The sequence below is a fragment of the Jaculus jaculus genome, chromosome 6 (assembly GCF_020740685.1).
Source record: "Jaculus jaculus isolate mJacJac1 chromosome 6, mJacJac1.mat.Y.cur, whole genome shotgun sequence".
Taxonomy (NCBI): Eukaryota; Metazoa; Chordata; class Mammalia; order Rodentia; family Dipodidae; genus Jaculus; species Jaculus jaculus.
Window position 1 is genome coordinate 161,303,746 of NC_059107.1, and position 19,604 is coordinate 161,323,349.

At 57.0% G+C, this 19,604-nt stretch overlaps 1 protein-coding gene across 3 annotated transcripts in view; it reads right to left on the reverse strand.

Annotated features, from left to right (window-relative positions):
* Shisal1 (shisa like 1) overlaps positions 1-19,604 on the reverse strand; it is a 62,849-nt gene that overhangs the window by 24,074 nt on the left and 19,171 nt on the right. For 2 of the 3 annotated variants that reach the window (XM_045152934.1, XM_045152935.1), the window contains exons 2-3: positions 13,333-13,428; positions 9,657-9,870 (exon numbers count right to left, since the gene is read on the reverse strand). In XM_045152934.1, coding sequence (XP_045008869.1) covers positions 9,657-9,870; positions 13,333-13,396 — 278 coding nt within the window. In that variant the 5' untranslated portion in view covers positions 13,397-13,428. Of the gene's footprint in view, positions 1-9,656; positions 9,871-13,332; positions 13,429-13,612; positions 13,641-19,604 lie in introns of those variants that run through there. The other variant, XM_045152936.1, reaches the window with a different exon arrangement.

The window sequence follows — 19,604 nt, forward strand, 5'->3', positions numbered from 1 at the left end:
GCACCCAACAGTGTCTAGCGCCTGTGGTCCTGGCTCCCTCTTCTAGTCGGCCACCACCGCCATGAAGCTGGGACAGTCTGATGGGTTTGAGTGTGAGCGAGTGGCAGCCAGGCCCTGAGCCTGTTGTATACTGGGGCACCAGCTTTGCCTGGAAGTTTATGGACTCTCAATTGCAGCTGGGCTCAGCGTGCCAGGGAAGGAGTCTCAGGGTAGAGACGTGGTGGGCTAGGATCCAGGTGCCGAGCACCCAGTTCTCCCCAGAATCCTCTCTCTTACAGCCTCCACCCTGTGAAAGCCAGGCTGTTCCCATGGCAGCAGCCCAGTGGGGTGCCTAGGGAGGTGGAGGGCGGAGCAGGGCCTCTCAGTGCAGATTCCTCAGCCTGAAGGCACCCCAGGCCAGCAGGGGTGATGGCCTCAGGCAGGCCTGCCTGGAGCCACCACGACCCAGGAATGAACTCAGGGAAGCAGCAGCGGAAACTGTGTTCCTTCACTGCTCTGGGTGCGTCAAGATCTTCGCTCAGCCCAGGAGGAAAGTGGAAGCCAGGACTTCTCTAAGGACCTCCTGAAGTTCAGCCTCAGGACTTGACTATGAAGCGCCCGGGACTACACTCAGCCCTGGGCAGTCTGCTCCAGCGTGGCACTGGAGGACACTCAGCCCTGGGCAGTCTGCTCCAGCCGTGGCACTGGAGGACACTCAGCCCTGGGCAGTCTGCTCCAGCTGTGGCACTGGAGGACACTCAGCCCTGGGCAGTCTGCTCCAGCGTGGCACTGGAGGACACTCAGCCCTGGGCAGTCTGCTCCAGCCGTGGCACTGGAGGACACTCAGCCCTGGGCAGTCTGCTCCAGCGTGGCACTCTTGGCCCTCGCTTTGTCCATGCCGTACCTCTGCCAGAGCCCTGGCGCTAGGTCCCAGCTGAGCCACCAGAAAGCCTCCTGGAGCTCCCATGAGCCCCACCCTGCCCTGGGTTCCCACAGCTGCTGGCTTCCTAGAATCCCTGGTAGCCTGTGATGACTTGAAGGGCGATCTCTCCCTTGAGACGGGGGACTCCGTGGGGGCAGTGCGGGGCCCAACTGGTCCTGTGCGCCCAGCCCCGGGCATAGCTAGTGATAACGTTCCTCTGTCATGCAGCGAGCTTGGGACAAACGAAGACAATGTGGCAGACAGGGTACTCAGTCACGCCAATGTCATCATGAGTGAACAGAGAGACACAAGCCGCCTGACACACCAATGCGGGGTATGTCAGAGCCCTGTTTGCCACAAGCCCTGTTCTCAGAGCCATGACCCCACTTTAAAGATGAAGCAAAGAGGCTGAGACAAGCAGAGTCACTTGCACAGCAGCTAAGCGCCAGTGCTGGGGTGGGACCTCGGGGTGTGCTACATCCTAGGGAATCCCAAGGTCAGGTTGAAGGTTGGCGCCAAAGTGCTTCTCCCCACCTGTGCGTGGCTTTCCCACTCTCCTTGGCTCTGCTTGTCCCTGGGGCAGAAGACCAGGTCCCATCTCCTGCCTCTGAGCCCCCTGCCCAGCAGAGAGTCACTGTCCTGTGTTCTCGGGCACTGCTGGGCCGTGGCCTCTGCAGTCAGCTCACTGGAATTGGCCTGGGACAGCACTGTCACCTGCCTGCTCAATCCTGCTGCTGCAGAGGGCACCACTTGCGTTCCCCCCTTTCCTGCAAAGGAGTTGACCTGGGAGGGGCAGGTGGGGTGCCAGGACCACAGGCCACTGGGCAACAGCTCACTTGCCCCCAGGCCACACAGCGAGGATTCAGGTCTAAATTTATAAACTGCCATTTAAAATCTGGGATCTGGGAATTAATTCCATCCAGATGCGGAGGCCCAGCCACACGAGTGTCGCGAAGGGAGAAGGTAAACTCATGTGGCCATGGCAGGTCCACGCTGGGCAGACGGCCGGGGCCGAGCTCGGCTGTGTGTGAGTCAGCGACCCCAGTGCTTCCCAAGTGGTGACAGAACCTTCTTGCGGGAGGAGGCACGGTGCAGGTGTCCCCGGGCACAGCAGCTATGCCAGCTCCAGTGTGGTGCTGCCAGGCCCTGAATGAGAGTCCTCGCCCTGCAGCCCTGCCCAGGTCACTGCGAAGGGCACAGCACGACCCCAAGTGCAGCAGCCTTGTCCAGGCACGCTGGCGCGCGTCTAGGAAACGGGAGCGCGGAGCCCACTGCAGGCGTGGCCGCTGGCAGGGTGGCAAGGCCAGAACTCTGGTGGCACAGATGTTGGCTGAGGAGATCAGGACCACATGGATCCAAACCCCAGCTCTGCAGAATTCTCTCTGTAGTCTTGGGGAGGGGTGGGGGGTGAGTCTCATTTTTATCCTCTGTGAAATGAGATAAGTCTATGTCCTACTTTGGGGTAGAACTGCGAGGCTTCACACACTGACCCAAGGAAGAGATGGGGCGCTGCAGGGGCGGGGACTAGCTCAGTGTCTGGAGTGCTTGCCTAGGATGCACGGACCCTGGGTTTGGACCCAGCACTGCATCACCTGAGCGTGGTGGCGCACGGCTCACCGGTCAGCACTCCGGAGGTGAAGGCGGGAGGCTCAGGAGTTCAAGGTCATCCTTGGCTGCATAGAGAATTTGAGGACAGCCTAGGCTACATGAGAAAGAGAACGAGAGAGAGAGAGAGAGAGAGAGAGAGGGAGAGAGGGAGAGAGAATGAAGAGATGAGACCAGAGAGGGCTAGTTCTCCTGTCAATAAGCACGTGAGAGCTAGGCGTGGTAGCATATGCCTATCATCCCAACACTGGAAGGCTGGTACAGGAGGATCTCAAGTTCAAGGGCAGCCTGGGCTACAGAATAAGACCCTGTTTTAAAACACACAGACATCTGGAGTGATGGCTTAGCGGTTAAGGGGTCTGCCTGCAAAGCCAGAGGATCCTGGTTCAACTCTCCAGGACCCATGTAAGCCAGATGCTCAAGGGGGCACACGTGTCTGGAGTTTGTCTGCAGTGGCTGGAGGCCGTGACGTGCCCATTCTCATTCTCTCTCTATCTCTCCCTCTCAAATAAATAAATAATACATTTAAAACACAGGCAAGACACACACACACACATGACAGAGATGCAATACTCTATAGAGGCACGGTCCCTTGCCCAAGGTCACACAGCAGGCCTGACGACTGAGGTCAGCCAGTGGTGGGGCAGGCCTGGACTTTGGGCCCACTGACCTGCTGTCCGATGCTCACTTCCCTGCCTGAAAGATGTCCCACCAGGGCTCAGGTGCTGTGTCTCTCTGACCTGCTGCTGATGGGCTTGGCCAGTCAGAAGCGTGTGCCATGCAGTGCGCATGTCAGGGCTGACTAGACCCAAGGACACATGCAGACCTAGTCCCTGAACAAAGCAGCAGAAACCGTTCTCAGCTGCGCTGGGGACCCCATCAGCCGGTGTAAGCCAAGCAGAAGTTCCAGGGCCATTCTGAGCAGGATCTACGGGACAGGTTCCTGTGACCTCATCACCATCGGCCCCGGGGTCGCAGCCCCTGAAGCAGGGACAGCGTCATCAGCCGGGGTGAAGAGGCTCCCTATGCGGAGCTACACTGCCTAGAGAGCATGTGACATGCGAGACACAAGCTGTGTTTGCATCTCAAGGCCCCGGATGTGAGTCCTGCCGGCACAGCTGGCCTCAGACACCTGAGGCCACTGGCCCAAATGCTGCCGGGGCCTTGCGCACCAGGTGGCGACAGGTCAGCGTTCACCTTCTCTGGGCCTCAGCCTTGGTGAGCCAGGCTTGGTTCCCTATTCATATGTAACCACTGCAGGGGGATGGCAGGTGTGAGCCTGAGTCAGGACCCTTCAACATGGGGGGAGGGGAGTCCTTATAGGTGTCCATTTGTGTTCCTCCCCTGGCAGGGAGGAGCACTGAGATGGTTCTAGAAGGCCTCATTGGCAGGGCTGTGCAGTGGGCAGGATGAGTGACAGGTTGACTTCTGAGCCCACTCCAGGCTGGGTCCAGAGCCGAAGGCACACTGCAAAGCACTGAGGGGCAGATACGGGGCCGGGCGGGCGTGGGAAGGAACAGGGCACCTCAGGTCTGGCCTTGGCCCCACGCCGCGTCAGCTTCACTGTGGCTGCTGGAGAAGCAGGACTCGTGCCCTCCAGTGAGGGGACGGCCTGGGCCTGCCTGCAAGGTTCCCAGGGGCGTCTGCTCTTTGTCCCTGGAATCTCCGCCCACACTGGCGGCCCCTTTGGTGTAAGGATGCCTAGGCGCTCCAAGTCGCCTCCTTGGGGCTCCATCCCTGCCCCATGAGAGAATCAGTCTCTGCCCTGCAGCCCTGGGCCGAAGCCTCTGCTGACTTGTCAAGGCCGAGCCTGAGCCCCGTGCTGGTGTTTAACAGGCAGGCTGGGAAGCACAGAGGGTGCCCAGCTGGCCCTCAGCTGCCCACGTGGCTGAAAGTGGGCATCTGGCTGTAGCAGTGGGCTTGGTGAAACAGTTTCCCTTCTCTCTGCTGCCTGCCTCTTCTGCCAGGTGGCCTGAACCACAACAAACAGCTCAGTTCCTCCAGGAAACACAAATAAATAAGGTGGCGGAGCTTGCTGTGGGCGCCCATCACCCTGTCACCAGCCCCCGCCTGCACTGTGGAAGGCCCTCGTCGTCATGGCCGATCTGGGCCACTGGGATGGGCCACCAGGGCTCTGGATTTGCCTGGGATTCTGGGGCTTCGACCTCTTGGTAGAGATACCATGGCTTCCCCAGACAACAAGACCCAGATCTCAGCTTTCAGAGCTTGACTGGGACGACAGAACAAGGGCTCCCGTGCCTTCTGGCTTTGACTCTCGCTGTCATCAGCTGGGGTGGCTTGGGCCAGGAGACTTCACTAACTGGGCCAGACTCTTCTTCCTCCAGAGAGACTGTGAGGACAAATAAAGACTCCATTCCCACGTAGCCTATGAATGTAGTGTGGCCAGGGCCTCAAAGGGTGAGGCAGACGTAAGTGGACTCCAACACGGGGCCCCCACGCAGCGGCCCATTCCAGCGACCTTTTTGGCCCTGGTTCTGGGCTGTTAGAAAGACCTTTGGCTCCTCAAGACTCAATGCTTCTGTCACCAACCCCACTGGATGTCGGGCCCTGCTGCAGCTCCCTGGACCTAGGCCATCTCCTTAGTGTCCCTGAGCCTGGGCAATGGGGCAGGAGTTCGCATGGCTCCTCAGTGGGGCGCAGGTCACAAGCAGGCCACATCATGGCTTCTCTAGACCACTTAGGTCTTCATGGGCTTTGGCCCAGGTACTGTCAGCTGCACAAAGCCAACTTAGACCCCTCAGGTGACAATGCCGGCTCAGTCCGGCCAGGAGGTCCCGCCCCCCCGGAGCTCTCACCCCACACTGTCTCTCCTGGGAGCGCTCACACCTCCTCCTCCTCAGCCAGGAGTCTTCCCAGAATGCTCTGCGTGTCACCCGCACAGCGGCCTCTGTGGATGGGTCTGGCTGACACTTTCCCTCCATGGGACACCGGCTGCAGGACTGGGTGGTGAGGTGCCAGGCCTGGCCGCCGGCATGCACCCACTTCGCCAGGCATCCGGGGGCCCCTGTCCCCGTGTGGGGAGAGGGGAGGTCATGGGAAGCTGTGGGGAGACCTGCAAGTGGAGCACGCTCAAGGACAATGGGACCACTCTGCACACACATCTGTCAGGGACACCGGTGTCAGCAGCAGGAAGGATGTTCTTGGCAGGTAGAGGCACAGGTGACCTCTCAGCCCCAGTGCTGGGGTGCTATTCAGGCAACTCCTGAATGGGCCTCTTCCCACTGAGGTCAGCTTCCATGGCCATCATGGGACTTACAGAGCGCTGGGCTGGCCATGGCTCCACAGCTGACTCAACGGCTCAGTACCGACTTATCCTCTCGTGTAAGCCTGACTAAGGATGGGCTGTCTGGTGGCCTCTGTGTCAAGACAAGGACAGTCAGCGCTCATGTGCAGTGTGGCCGCAGCAGTGTCTGGACCGTGTGGAATAGAGTCTCGCGTTAAACTTCTGGTCCTCACCAGCCCCACTCCCTCTGGGGGAAGGCCCTGGCTTGGCAGTCGGCAGTGGCAGCCGCGCCCCTGCGCCTGCTCTGTGTGAAATCCTGTGTGTGCAGATTATAGAAACCTGTGGGCTTCTGCGGGAGGCTCCCAGACCTCGGGCGCCAGGCCTCAGGGAAGCCTCTGCCTGCAAAGCCTCTGCCTGGCTTTCACTGGTGTCTGCGGCACTCCAGAGTCCCGACCCCGGTCCCGGCACCACCTTCCTCCCTCGGGGAAGTAGCCTTTGGTCTTACGAAAAGGCTCAGACCAAATCCAGGCTTGGTTTCAGCCCTGCTGTGATGGACGGGGCTCGCTGAGCGACTTCACACACGGAATTATTCTAAGGCCTAAGCAGATGGCAGGATATTCAGGGGAAGCACCGTGCATTTGAGGAAGGATAGGGAAGGAGCTGGCCGAGGCAGGAGGAGGGGAGGTTTGGATGAGAGTCAAGAGCTGCATCTCCTGCCCAACCAAAGGGAAGGGGCATCTTCCTCAGAGTGAGCCGAGGGCGCTGGGAGAGCCTCAAGCCCCAGCACAGGTCGAGATGGAGGCTTGCAGCCCAACCCACTGCCCCAAGCCTTGCCATGAAGCCCGCAGTCACCACTCAACCCTAGTCCCTTCATGCCCCCTTTTTCTATCATGAAGAACCACATCCACCCCAAGAGTCAGCTTCACATGTCTCAGGAAGACATTTGGATCATCCCTTAAAGGCGAGAGGAAGAACTACTGACCGTTTAGAAACGTGAGACAATGTACTTGGGCAAGAACAAGGAAACCTGAAAAGTAAGCCTAGCATGCGGTACACACGCGCCATCTCAGAGCTCAGCAGGCGGACTGTGAGCTCCAGGCCGTCCCGGGCTACGCAGAGAGATCTTGTCTCACAGAAAAGGAAGTGGGAGACAAAATAAACTGCTTCTCAATGATGTAGTTGGAAAATGAAGAGAAGCAACTGAAAAATTGTTACACAATAAGAAATTTCAACGAGATGGCTGAGGACAAACTTCACATGAAGATGTCATTAATTTCATCATCAAAGCAGGTAGAACGCTTGCCTCAAACGCATGAGGCCGTGGGTTTGATCCCAACAGTGCAAAGACCAGGAGTGGTGGCATATGCCTGTAATCCCAGCACTCAGGAGATAGAGGCAAGAGGATCAGAAGTTCAAGGTCATCCTCTGCAACATAGTTGGAAGCCAGCCTGGACTACAAACCATGTCTCCAAAAATGAACAGATGTATAAAAATAAAACTTAGTCAAGATAAGGAGTTGAAGGAAAGAGTATTTATAATGATACAAAAAGTAGAAACAGGGCTGGAGAAATGGCTTAGTGGTTATGGCATTTGCCTGCAAAAGCCAAAGGACCCTGGTTCGATTCCCCAGGACCCACATAAGCCAGATGCACAAGGTGGCGCATGTGTCTGGAGTTCTTGCAGTGGCTAGAAGCCCCAGTGTGCCCATTCTCTCTCTCTCTCTCTCTCTCTCTCTCTCTGCCTCTTTCTCTCTATCTCAAATAAATAAATATTTTTTTTAAAAAAAGAATAGAAACAAGTAAAAGAGCTGTGTCCAGCATCCACCTGGAGAAAATTCTAGAACATGACAGTAGGAAATTCTGAGAGGCTAGGATGGAGCATGGTGGTAGAGCACCTGGCTGGAAGATTTGAACCAATGAAAACAATGCATTTCGGAGTAGAAATACTCAACATCATGACAATTCATTCCTTGGAATAAGCTTCAGATTCAACAACCTCAGAAGAAAATGCGAACTGGGCGTTTGGTGGCAGTGGTCTGTCTGTTTGTGTCGGAGAGCTACCCAAGCAGGTTCTAGAACTCACATGACAAAGAGGCAGGACAGATAAGCCAAGACACTAATCCTTATCTGAAGTCACAGTGGTAGCACAGCAAGCCACGAAGCTGTCACCATCTATCCTGGCCCACAAGCTTAGCACCCGGCAAGCCTGCACATCACACTGACAGACAGAAGATGGACGACTCAGAGGTGTTGCTGTAACTGGCTCCCAAGGGGGATAAAATCAGAATAACATTTGATCTCATCATACACCAGAGATTGAAAGGGAAAAGTTTGAAACCCAAAAGAAGTAAAAGCCAACATGAGGGAGTTTTTACATAATCTTAGAAGGAAAAACCTTTTTCAACAAAATACAAAACCTAGAAGCCACAAAAGGAGAGAGAACGGATGTCACAAGCACAATGGAAAAAAGCATCACGATGTCAAATGCGCACTGAGAAAATATTTGCAACATTGTATTTCCTTCACATGTAGAGTTCCTGTGATAGCAACAATGAAAATGGGCTGGAGAGATGGCTCAGCGGTTAAGGAACTTGCCTGCAAAGCCTAACCAGCCAGGTTTGATTCCCCAGACCCACATAAAGTCAGATGCACAAAGTGGCACATGTATCTGGAGTCCCTTGACAGTGGGCTGGAGGCCCTTGCATGCCCATTCTGTCTGTCTCTCTTCTATCTCTCTCTCCACTTGCAAATAAATAAATAAATAAACATTTCTAAAGAAGGAAAAGACAAAAAATAAAATGAAATGGAAAAATGGCCAAGCTATATGAATAGCTAGCCCATAACAAATACAGATGAGCCTGCAGCTGGAGCCAGCCAGCTTCATTCTTTTTTATATATTTTTTTAAATTTTTTTAAAATTTATTTGAGAGTGACAGACACAGAGAGAAAGATAGAGGGAAAGAGAGAGAATGGGCACGCCAGGGCTTCCAGCTTCTGCAAACGAACTCCAGACGCGTGCACCCCCTTGTGCATCTGGCTAACATGGGACCTGGGGAACCGAGCCTCGAACCAGGGTCCTTAGGCTTCACAGGCAAGCGCTTAACCGCTAAGCCATCTCTCCAGCCCCAGCTTCATTCTTTTTTTTTTTTTTTTAATTTTTATTAACATTTTCCATGATTATAAAATATATCCCATGGTCATTCCCTCCCTCCCCACCCCCACACTTTCCCATTTGAAATTCCATTCTCCATCATATTACCTCCCCATTACAATCATTGTAATTACATATATACAATATCAACCTATTAAGTATCCTCCTCCCTTCCTTTGTCTACCCTTTATGTCTCCTTTTTAACTTACTGGTCTCTGCTACTAAGTATTTTCATTCTCACGCCCAGCTTCATTCTTAACAAGAAGGCACACTGCGTTGATCCCTGGTGCCCCACTGCTTACCCACCAGCACCTCCCTCTTAGCAAACCCATGCCAGTCTGTCTTAATCGTCTCAGAACAGAGGACTGTGCAGGACTAACTTGGGGGTCAACAGGGCCCACCGATATTATCAAATGAGTACTGGATGAATGAAGCAACTGGGCCTGGCCAGTCCCAGGCTTCCGTCCCAAAGCCTTCCACAGATTTGACCTCATGAAAATCTGCAGCAGGCCAGTGAGGTGAGCACCATGCACCCATTTCTCAGTACAGAAGACTGGGTCAGGACCCCATACCACCTGTGTTCCTTCCAGGTCCACCTTCTTACAGGTACTGCCCAAAGTTTGCCCAAGGGCATGGCTACTCAGCTTGCCCAGGGGCATGGGCCCCTGGGGGCATGGCTGCATACCTTGCCCAGGACCAGTCTCTGTGGGTATAGTCACGCAGCTTGCCCAGGGGCGGGTCTGGGCGGGTACTCACTTGTGCATGTAGCCCTCAGGGCTGGCGGTGAGATTCGCTTGCATCACTGCCTGGAACTCCGTCTCGTTGCAGCAGTATTTGAACACCGTGTTGTTATGGTGACAGCAGAGAATGAAGGTCTTGTTGTCCGAGAGCCGGGGACAGTGGAAGCCAAAGTGGTAGCGGCCTTTGTGGTCAGTGTAAGGCTCACAGACTCGGAAATGCGCGGACAAGACTGGAAAACAGAGTCACCAGGCTCGCCAGGGTCCCTCAGCAGCCCATAGGTGCCAAGAGCAGGGACCGGTGGCCTGTTCCAAGGTCCTGCTGGCCCTTCCCCTCCCTGGAAGCCTTTCTGATGCAGGGGGAGCCTCATCTGCGCAGCAACCTCCCGGGCCCGCTGTCCGCCCGCAGCAGGGGTCCAGCTGGCCCCAGCCTGGAGCTTTCTGAGGATCGGGCTCACGCACCAGCACTGACTGAGCTCCCACTGTGTGCCAGGATGGGCAGGGTCCCCAGTCACCCAGGAGACAAGCCTCCGGCGTGTGCGTCTGTGAGGGAGTTTCTAGATTGGGTTAGCTGAGGTAGGAAGGCTGCGGGCAGCCCCAGGCCGTGGGCGAGGCTCCTGAGCTGAATAAGGAGAGAGCGTGAACCGAGCAGCCCCGTGCACCGTGCTCGGCTTCCTGACGGTGGATGCGATGTGACCCGTGTGACCGGTGGCCTCATGCCCCGGTGGCCATGGCCTCCCCACTGTGAGGGGCTGTATCCCCTCGAACTGTGAGCCCAAATAAACCCTTCTTTCCACATTGCTCTTGTCACAGCAGTGGGGACAGTAACTAAGACAGCACTCCTCGCTCACTTAAATCCACATGGCCACCCTAGCAAGGTCACTTTAAAGATGGAGAACCCAAGGTTCACAGGCCTGAAGGGATTTGGCTGAGCTAGTCAGCGGTGATGCGGCAGGACTCGAACCCAGGCCTGCCACGGCTCTCTTGCAAGCCCTCGCAGCTTGCTCCTGCATGGGCTGGCTTGGGCCAAACATGAGCTCAGGCTGGCCTGGGTAGCAGAGTCACTTGGGTGCAAGACCCCAGACCTCCTGCTTGGAAAGCACCGGCCCTCCCCATGCCCCACATTCCATGAGCTGATGCCCTAGACTCGAGGTCCTGCCTAGGTCACCCCGCAAACGCAGCAACAGGACTGCGCTGCTGTCTGCACTGCCCTCAGACCCCTCCCCGGCCGCAGAGGGAGGGGGGGCCCTATCAGCAGCCCCAAGGCTGTTGCCAACGAGAATGGAGCCCATGGCGATAAACAGGACAGAATGGGAACAATGAGAAAACCTGGAGCCGCTGTCTCTGGCTTAATTAGTATCTTCATAAAAGGGATCGCTGTATCTAATTTGTATCGCTGAAAAGGGGCTCCGTTGGCGGGGTGCATCGCCCCGGCACAAAGGCACTGACTGCGGCGCTCCGCTCGCCGAGGCGCTGTCTGCCCAAGCGTTATTAGATGGCAGCCCACACAGCGCCACGGGCAGCCGCCACCGGGGAGCCCCAGCCAGGCCAGCTGGCAGTGGGGGCGAGTTCTCCAGGGGGAGCTGAGGCCCAGGTTGGCTTGGGTGGGTGGCTATGCCCCCAAAGGATGAGCCTGTCTTCAGAGGACATGGGTAGGGGATGCAGGCTGCTCTGCGCAGGCCCCTGCCCACCCCTGACCTTGGGGAGAAGAAGATCTCCCATAGGCATGCCGAGGGCACCCAGCGTGACACTCCTGGAGACACAGGAGGCTCAGCTGTTCCCACGACACGGAGGAGCTCACAGCCCGGGCTCCCGGTGGGCGCCTTAGAATGTAGGGTTCCTGGCCACTGAGCAGCAGCACGGAGCTCTGAGCAGGACTCACAGTCTGTCCTGGTAAGCCCCCCCCCCCCCATGCCCAGGGACACCCATGGGCTCAGGCTGGGAACCACTGGCCCGCCATAGCCACGTGCTGGTGGCAACAAATGAAGAGCAGAAGCAGACAGGCGAGTTTCACCACTGTCGGCGACGAGGGGGTCCTGGGTGGCTCTACTCACAGTCTGGCAGCCAGGGAAGCTGGCACACCCAGGCCAGGCCCTGGGACCAGCCCGGGGGACACAGCATGGAGCGGGAGGCTGCCAGCTCTGGGGCACAAGGTATTCTTGTCAGACAGAAGGCCCTGCCCAGCACCCAGCCACAGCTTTGTAGACACCCCATAAGCCATCTGCCTACTGGCCTCAGCCTTTTGCCAGGGGCCAGGAGGTCTTGCTGCTTCCCTAGAGCCAAAGAGCTTTGGGCTGGGAGCCGGGCCTGTTGGGTGAGTGTCCAGGTGCAGGGTGTCCTGGGCTCTCCGGACCTCTCTGGCTTGCCCCATTGCTGGAGGGAGGGAGGGAGGGGTTCCCACAGTGGGGGCTCCAAGGGGCTCTGTACACAATGTGGGCAGGCGGACCCCCACTCCAGATCTCTTGTGTCTTACATCTGGGTTCTGTGTGCAGAACCTGGGGAGGCCTTGGCTGTAATGATCATTGATGGACAGCCAGCTCCTCTTCTGTGTAACAAGATAGGCCACTGTCCTCTCTGAGTCCCCGGTCTCTTATGTAACTTGAGGCAACATGGGTCTTTCCTCCAGGTACAGTGAGATCCAGACGCTCCATCATGTGGGGAGCACCCTGAGGCAGAAGACCCAGGGCAGCAGTGCTCCCCAGACCCTGGCCTCTTGCCTGGCTTCAGCTCTGCTCTTCTGGGAGCCCTGCCCACTGCCAGTCCCTTCGTGGGCTCCCTCTGAGCTATGTTCCAGGATGCCCCAGCAATAGGTTAGGAAGGGAAGCCACCAGGCCAGGGACAATGGCTTGAGCGAAGTACAAGGGTGTTAGGAGTGGTGGAGAGCGGAGACAGAGAGAAAGAGAGACAGGGCCAGAGAGAGACATAAAGGAGAGCATGAGACAGAGACAGAGAGAGGCGCAGAGAAGCACAGACAGGAACACATGTGATAGGGAGGGAGGAAGAGACACACAAAGGCAGAGATAGACTGATAGAGACACAGAAAAAGAGAAAGACACACAGAGACAGAGAAAGAAAGAAGAGGGTGGATATGGCCTGTCACCCAGAAATGAGCGCTGGCAGGTGCCAAGCTCAGACCAGGCCACGGCTGGGCTGGGCTGCCTTGATTCTTGGGTTCTAATGGAGACGTCTCTGGTCAGCTCTAGTTTGCAGGCATGAAGGGCGTGGTTTTGGTGGGTCCGGGACCACCTGTGACAGAAGCAGGGTCAGCCTGGGGATTGGACTGGTGGCAGAAGGACGTTGTGGATCCAGTGCCTCGGGCTACAGGGATAGGCAGGGATGTTCTCAGGTAAGCCTGCTCCCTCTCCCAGCCTCAGTTTCTCGTCTCTGAAGCAGGCATTCCTGACTTGCAGAGCTGGGGAGTGACAGTGAGAACTGGCTCCCAGCTCCCGTCAGCCCCCCGCAAAACGAGCTCTGCCGCTGGGCCGTGCCGCACGCAGTAGGTCCTCACCGGAAAGCTGCGGGCACCAGCGGGTCACAGCGGCGGGGGGCCATCGTCACGAAGGGACTGGCGGGGGACTAACAGCACCCTGCCCTGTCCACACAAAGGGTCCCAGTCCCAGATACAGCACTGCTCCAGCAAGGGGGCCCCACGCGTTCCCCCCCCACCCCCCCAGTGAGCCCCTTGAAGGCCTTACCTGCAGGGACCAACAGGGAGAAGAGTGCGAGCGCGTTCCGGGACCGCTGGCCACAACTGGTCATCGTCTGGCTGGCATTGACCTGTCCGGCGCTGCCTGTGTAACGACAGGACACGGGAGAGGTGGGTGCGGGCAGCCCCTGACCCCAGCTTTGTTGCCAGCGGCGGGTCGGGGGGGGGAGGGGTGGACAAGCAGGGACGAGCGTGCTGGAGCGGCTGGAAATGAGACCGTTCAATTTCCTCTGTGAAATGAATGACCTTCCCCCAACAGCCCCTGTCACCTCCTTTTCTTTCCACGGCAAAATGAGTCTTAATCAAAGGAGGCTGGTGGCTCAGGTGGTGGAAATCGCAGGCAGGCGTGCACCCAGATCTGCGGGGATGACAATGCCGGCTAGCGTGGCCACCTCCAGGGCACAGGACCCAGCTTCCCTGCTATGACTTTAAGGGTGACTTCCATTAACCCCTCCACAAATAAGTATCAAGCAGGCCACTCTTCCAGTCATGAGGGACGCAGCAGTGTATGAAAGAGGAAGAAAACAGAACAGAAGGCAATGTTCCCCATTCTCTGATTGCAAGCATCCCTGAGAGGAAGCCCCCACACACACACACTAGAGGGGCCATGCACCCCAAGATCGGAAGGAAGCAGGGGCTCCAGCACACACTGGCATTCATGGTGGGTTTTCAGAGCAGCCAAAAGAGGAAGGTAAGCCACACGTCGCAGACATGAGTGGACGAACAAAGATGGATACACACGGTGGACTATTATCTGAGGAAGGAAGGAGGTGGGCTGGGGATGTAGCTCAGTGGTAGAGTGCTTGCCTAGCATATACAAGGCTTTGGGTTCTATTCCCAGTACCACAAATAAAGGAGATAAGAGCCTCGGTGACTGGAAGGACGTACAGGTTAACTGTTCTGTGACCTGTCAGATTCAGAATGACCAACACTGCACAGGAGAAAAGTACTAGATGGGGTTTCTGTGGCCCACATCCTACCTGGGGAGGAGACCCTATGGGTCCTCCTAGCCCGCTGCCATCTGCAGAGCAGATCCCTCTCCACCATGTGGTTCTGGTGCCCCTTGGGGAGGCCCTGTGCACAGTCAGGGAGAGAACGCCATGCCCAGAGATGCCCCCAGACCGCAGCATTCCTCAAGAGAAGTCAGGAAAGGTGATATGCGGACCGAAGATGGAAGGCCCTCTCCTCGTAGACAGACTGTCCCCAGGCCCCTGCCCCAGGGACCCTGTCACCAGCTCAAAGCCACTTTGCCATTAAAAACTCTTGACCTGGCTGGGGAGGGCAGAGTTCTGGCTCAATGTGGATCTCTGCACCTGCCTCAGCCGGGGTCAGTCAGCATTGGCCAGAGACATTGGCTCCAAGTCAGGTCTGCATGCACAGCCCCTCTTCCTTGGGGACCTTACAGAGTTTGGTTTGCCAGTGTAACTGTCAAGTGGTAATGAAATGCTGGCCTTAGCCCCACAATTCCTGAAGGTAGTGTGGTCCTATGTGGCCCCTGGGAGGGACCCTCATTACCCGATGTCTGCCCTCCCATCTGCTCTGCTCTTCCCATAGGGGTAGTAAGCTGCTTAATTGCTCAGGGCTTGGCCTCCAAGGTCTCCCCATCCCTGGGTCTCCCTGGAGGATGAGCAGAGATTACAGCATTTGAGAGTGCTTAGGAGGATTTCAGCCTGGAAACCCACAGTCGGGCCTGGAAAACGTTCATGGGTAAAGCGCTGCTCCTCTTGAGGTGCACCCTCCCCCCCCCGAGCTTCATGCTGCAGATTCAACGAAGGCAAGGCCCAGAGGGACTGAGGCAGGCCTCCAGACATCAGGGCCCTTCTGGCCTGGGGGGTGGAGCTGCCCCACTTCTGTAGCTGGAGATGGAGCCCAAGAGCTGCTGGTGTTTGTTCAACTGGGGGTATCTGCCTCAGACTGCTCTCGCTCCCTGCAAAGTTCTGCTCTGCTGGCTAATACTGGGGTCATGGATCACTCTGGAGTGAGTCTGAGTCTTGCCCCTTTGAAACTACCACAATGCCACTCCCTCCAGGCTATCTGTCCTGATTATATCTGTAGGAAGCAGCTTGCCTCTTTTCCCAGGCGTGTGGTGCCACCTTCCATTTCATGAACGTGGTAATTCACTGACTTCCCCTCTAGGGTCATGGAGGAGGGAGTTCCTGTCCTCAGAGTGGACTGTCCAGGAGGCCCATGACTGGGCTTCTCTATCTGGCCAGCGGAAGTAGAGCAGGGTCTCAGATTAGAGGCCCCAGGTCCAGTGGGACTCCTAGCCCTGTGAGACCTCAGCCTCGGGCACTCAGACTTTTCTGAGGGCAACAAGATGCCAGAGAACACTTGCTGGTGGTCAAGCAGGCCTTGCCCATGCCAGGCACACCCCAGTGACCTCATGGCTGAATCTAGCCATGGTCTGCCCAAGGCAGTCCTCAATAGTCTCTGGCTCCCTGACCCAGTGGAGCTCCAATTCCTTCCTCCCCATCCCCATCTGGGCCTGGGCAGAGAGAAGTCAATGGGCAAGCTAAGCCATCGTCCCACCGCGGCTACCGCTGAGTGGTGGAGTGCTTGCCTGGCAGGTACAAGGACAGGGCTTGATCCCCAGCAAGACTTTGGCTTTCAGGACACAGGGCCTAGGGTGGGGGGAAAGGGTCACTTTGGGCAGAAAGGATAAGGGTATCTCTCCTCATGCTTTCCAGGGCTAGAGGACAAGTCCTCTGGGTAAGAAGGCTGTCACGAGTCCAGGAAGCCGTAAGGTAAAAACTTCATTTCTAAGCCGGGTATGGTGGTACACGCCTTTAATCCCAGCACTCGGAAGGCAAAGGTAGGAGGATCATTGTGAGTTCGAGGCCAACCTGAGACTACATAGTGGATTCCAATCAGCCTGAGCTAGAGTGAGACCCTACCTCAAAAAAGAAAAACAAAATTCATGTCTAGTGACCTGAGACTGGGCCACCTTCCTGGTCCCCAGCCTGGCTGACCAGAAAAGAGGTCTGAGCTGTCACCACCATGGTCCTCACCTAGCTTCCAGGAACCCACCAGCCTCGAGGCCATGTGACCAAGCGCAGGGATCAGCACAGGCCAGAGCCTTTACCCAGGTCTGGTACGGTCTGCAAAAGGGACGTGGGCTCTAGCCAGAAGCCTGGTGAGGGGGGCAGGGCGCACTGTCAGACCGCCCGCCCTATCTGGGTCTTTAGTAGGTGGTGTCTGCAGATAGCTGCTCCACTGGAACGGGTGTCTGGTCCTCCAGGTCAGAACTGATTGATCCAGAGGTTCCACACTGCTGGGGACTGTCCCTAGTCTGCCTTATGTGAGCATGCTCCGCTCAGCACCCCAGCACCCAGCTCAGAACGGAGGAAATGGAGCTGAGAGACATGGAGCGGCCTGTACAAGCCCACACAGCGGTCAGCCCCCGAGACAGGACAGAGAACAGAGCTCAGGACTCATTGCCTCCCGGTGCCAAAACAGCACCCAGGGCCTGCGAGGCCTCTGGGGAGACGTGGCGCCAGGCTCAGCTTTGATTTATCTCCCCGTGGCCCAGCGCTTGGAAAATTGGTCAACTGCCTAAGATGGTAGCTGTGAGGCCAACAATAAAACTCGAAGAACTGCAGGAACGTTCTGGGGCTTCCCTGCGCTGCTGTGTGTCAGGGCCCAGAATCACGAGTTGGGCCGCGTCACGGTGGCGGTCCCCCCTCTCCGCGGGTCAGCCAGGGACTGCTGGTCTCAGAAGTGAGGGTTATTTTTAAACGCCGCGTTTAGCGAGGCTGGGAGGAGAAAGGGGGGGCAGGTGAGGAGAAGCCGGGCTGGGGAAGATGCAGGAGACCCCGCCGAGGAGCACGAGGAGCACGGGCCTGCTTTCCCGCAGCCGGGCTCCCTGGGGCGGGGTGAGCAGTGAAGCGGTGCCCGTAGCCTCGTCACTGGCAGGAGGCCTGGGCACTCAGCGGCCACGGGGGCCCCTGCCACTGTCACCAGCCTCGCTGCTTGCCTGCTGGGTAGAATCAAAAGCTTCCCCTCTGGTCTAGAGAGACAGCGACAGCCGAGCCTGGAGGTGGAGCTTTTATCCTGGCCGCTCTGCTTAGGTGAGGCCTCGTCCTGGGTCTTGGAGAAAGTTGCTGTTAGTCTCCCTAGCTCTAGAAGGGGGGTCAAAAATGGGTCCCTAAGTCACAATGTCCACCCAGCCACACCTTGAAGCCCTTGCTCGGGCGGGGCTGCCATGTAGCGACTTCAAATGGGCCCATGAGAAGTGATCTTGTTGCCACATCTCTGCCTCCGCTCCACCATCCAATCTGGCTCTCAGGTGACCCAGGGTGGGCTTTCTAAATGCCCTTCTAACTGGGCAGGGTGGCTCATGTTCATAAAAATTCCAACTCTCGGGAGGCTGAAGTAGGAGAATCACCATGAGTTCGAGGCTAGCCTGGGCTACAGAATGAATTCCAGGTCAATTTGGGCTAGAGTGAGACCCTGCTTCAAATAAAAAATTGGGGCTGGAGAGATTGCCTAGTGGTTAAGGCCCTTGCCTGTGAAGCCTGAGGACCCATGTTCAACTCTCCAGGTTCCACGTAAGCTGGACGCCCAAGGTGACACAAGCTGCAAGGTCGCAAGCGTCTGGAGCTCAGTTACAGGGGCTGGAGGCCCTGGCATGCCAACGCTCTCTCGCTTGCTCTTGCTCCCTTTCATTGAAAAGGGGGGAGGGAAGTGTGGTGAGCTTGCCTCAAAAAACAAAAATAAATTATCTGAACGTCCTTCTGATCCCTTCCTCGGCTCACTGACACAGACGGTCAAGGCCTCGCTCCCTCCGGGGCACTGCCTCACTCGCGCTCGCCTGCAGCCGCGGCCCTGGCCCGAGGCTCCGCCTGGAGTCCTCACCTGGGTGGCTTTCCTCCCCGAGTCCCACTCTGCTGGGTTCCTGAAGCCCCACCACGCGCTCTGCCCAGAGTTCTGCCTCCAGCAGAGTTCACACCCAAGCTCCAGGACAAAGTGGGCACCAGACCACTGCCCAGCAGCCAGCTCAGCAGACACCAGCCCCAGGCACTTGCCACTGGTTAATGCCAGTCCCTGAGCACGTCCCAGAGGGGGCTGAAGGCCGTGGGGAAGGGAGGCCAGTTCTGCCACAGCCCTCCAGACACCGTGCGGTCCAAGGCTCCACCTTTGCTCAGGCCGCTGCCCACCAAGCACACCTTTTACCCCCTGGGATGTCCACACAAAATGTGCTCATGAGGCCCAGGTCAATGTCACCTTATTCCTGAAGCAGCCTCTGTGACCTTCCCAACTTTACTCAGACAATAGTTTCAGGAATGCCCCATAAGCCACCATGAGGGCCAAGCACAGCCTCCTTGGGACAAACCAGACAGATGAGATGAATGTTCTGCTGGGAAGTGGGCACTGAGCAGATCACATGATGAGCCAGTAATTAGACTTGGGCACAGTTACTGGCGGTAGCATAATTTAGTAACTCCTCTAGGGCTGGGCCCTCCAGGACCATGGGCAATTCTGTGGGCAGCAGTTCCCTTTGGCAGGCAGGACCTGCAAACAGGGACCACAGGTGGCCGTCAGCAGCTCCCACTGGTCCAAAATGGCACTGCACGTTCGCTCACTGGCCACTCATGCCCCGAGGCTGGGCTGCACGGGTGAGGGCACGGGGCAGGAGAAGGCAAACCCACGTCTGCTCTTGTGCTAAGTGGGCTGTAAGCCTGAGCAGCCAGCATCTGCATACGCACACATCTGCATGCACACACATCTACATAATCCACATACACATGCGTTGCTCCCAGCACAGGCCCCTGTCCACACAACCCGACACACACACATCTACACAGACATACACACGTCCATCTGAATGTACAGACACACCCACCCACAACCCAGTGACACTCATGTGCTCAGACCCTCTCAGAACATACACGCACACACACACACACACACTCTTGCACACACACACATCGCCAGCGCTGGCTCCCCTGTGGCAGGTCCCCAAGTTCCCAGGCCTGTCCTCAGCCGCCAGACCTTGAATTGATGTGGAAGCTTTAGTTTTTAGGACCTGTGCATGCGGCTTAGGAAATCTCGCTCTAAAACAGAAGTCAGATCTCAGCTTGTCCCTCTGACCCTGCTTCCAGCAGCACAAGGAAACAAATGCCCGGTCCCCAGCCAGGCACAGCGGTTGCAGCCTGGGGGTGGGGAAACAGCTATAAGATACCCGCCGCCTGTGACCAGGGTCCAGGCTGCTGAGAGGGACAGGTTAGCATGTGGCACGCTAGGATAGCCATCGATTCCTGC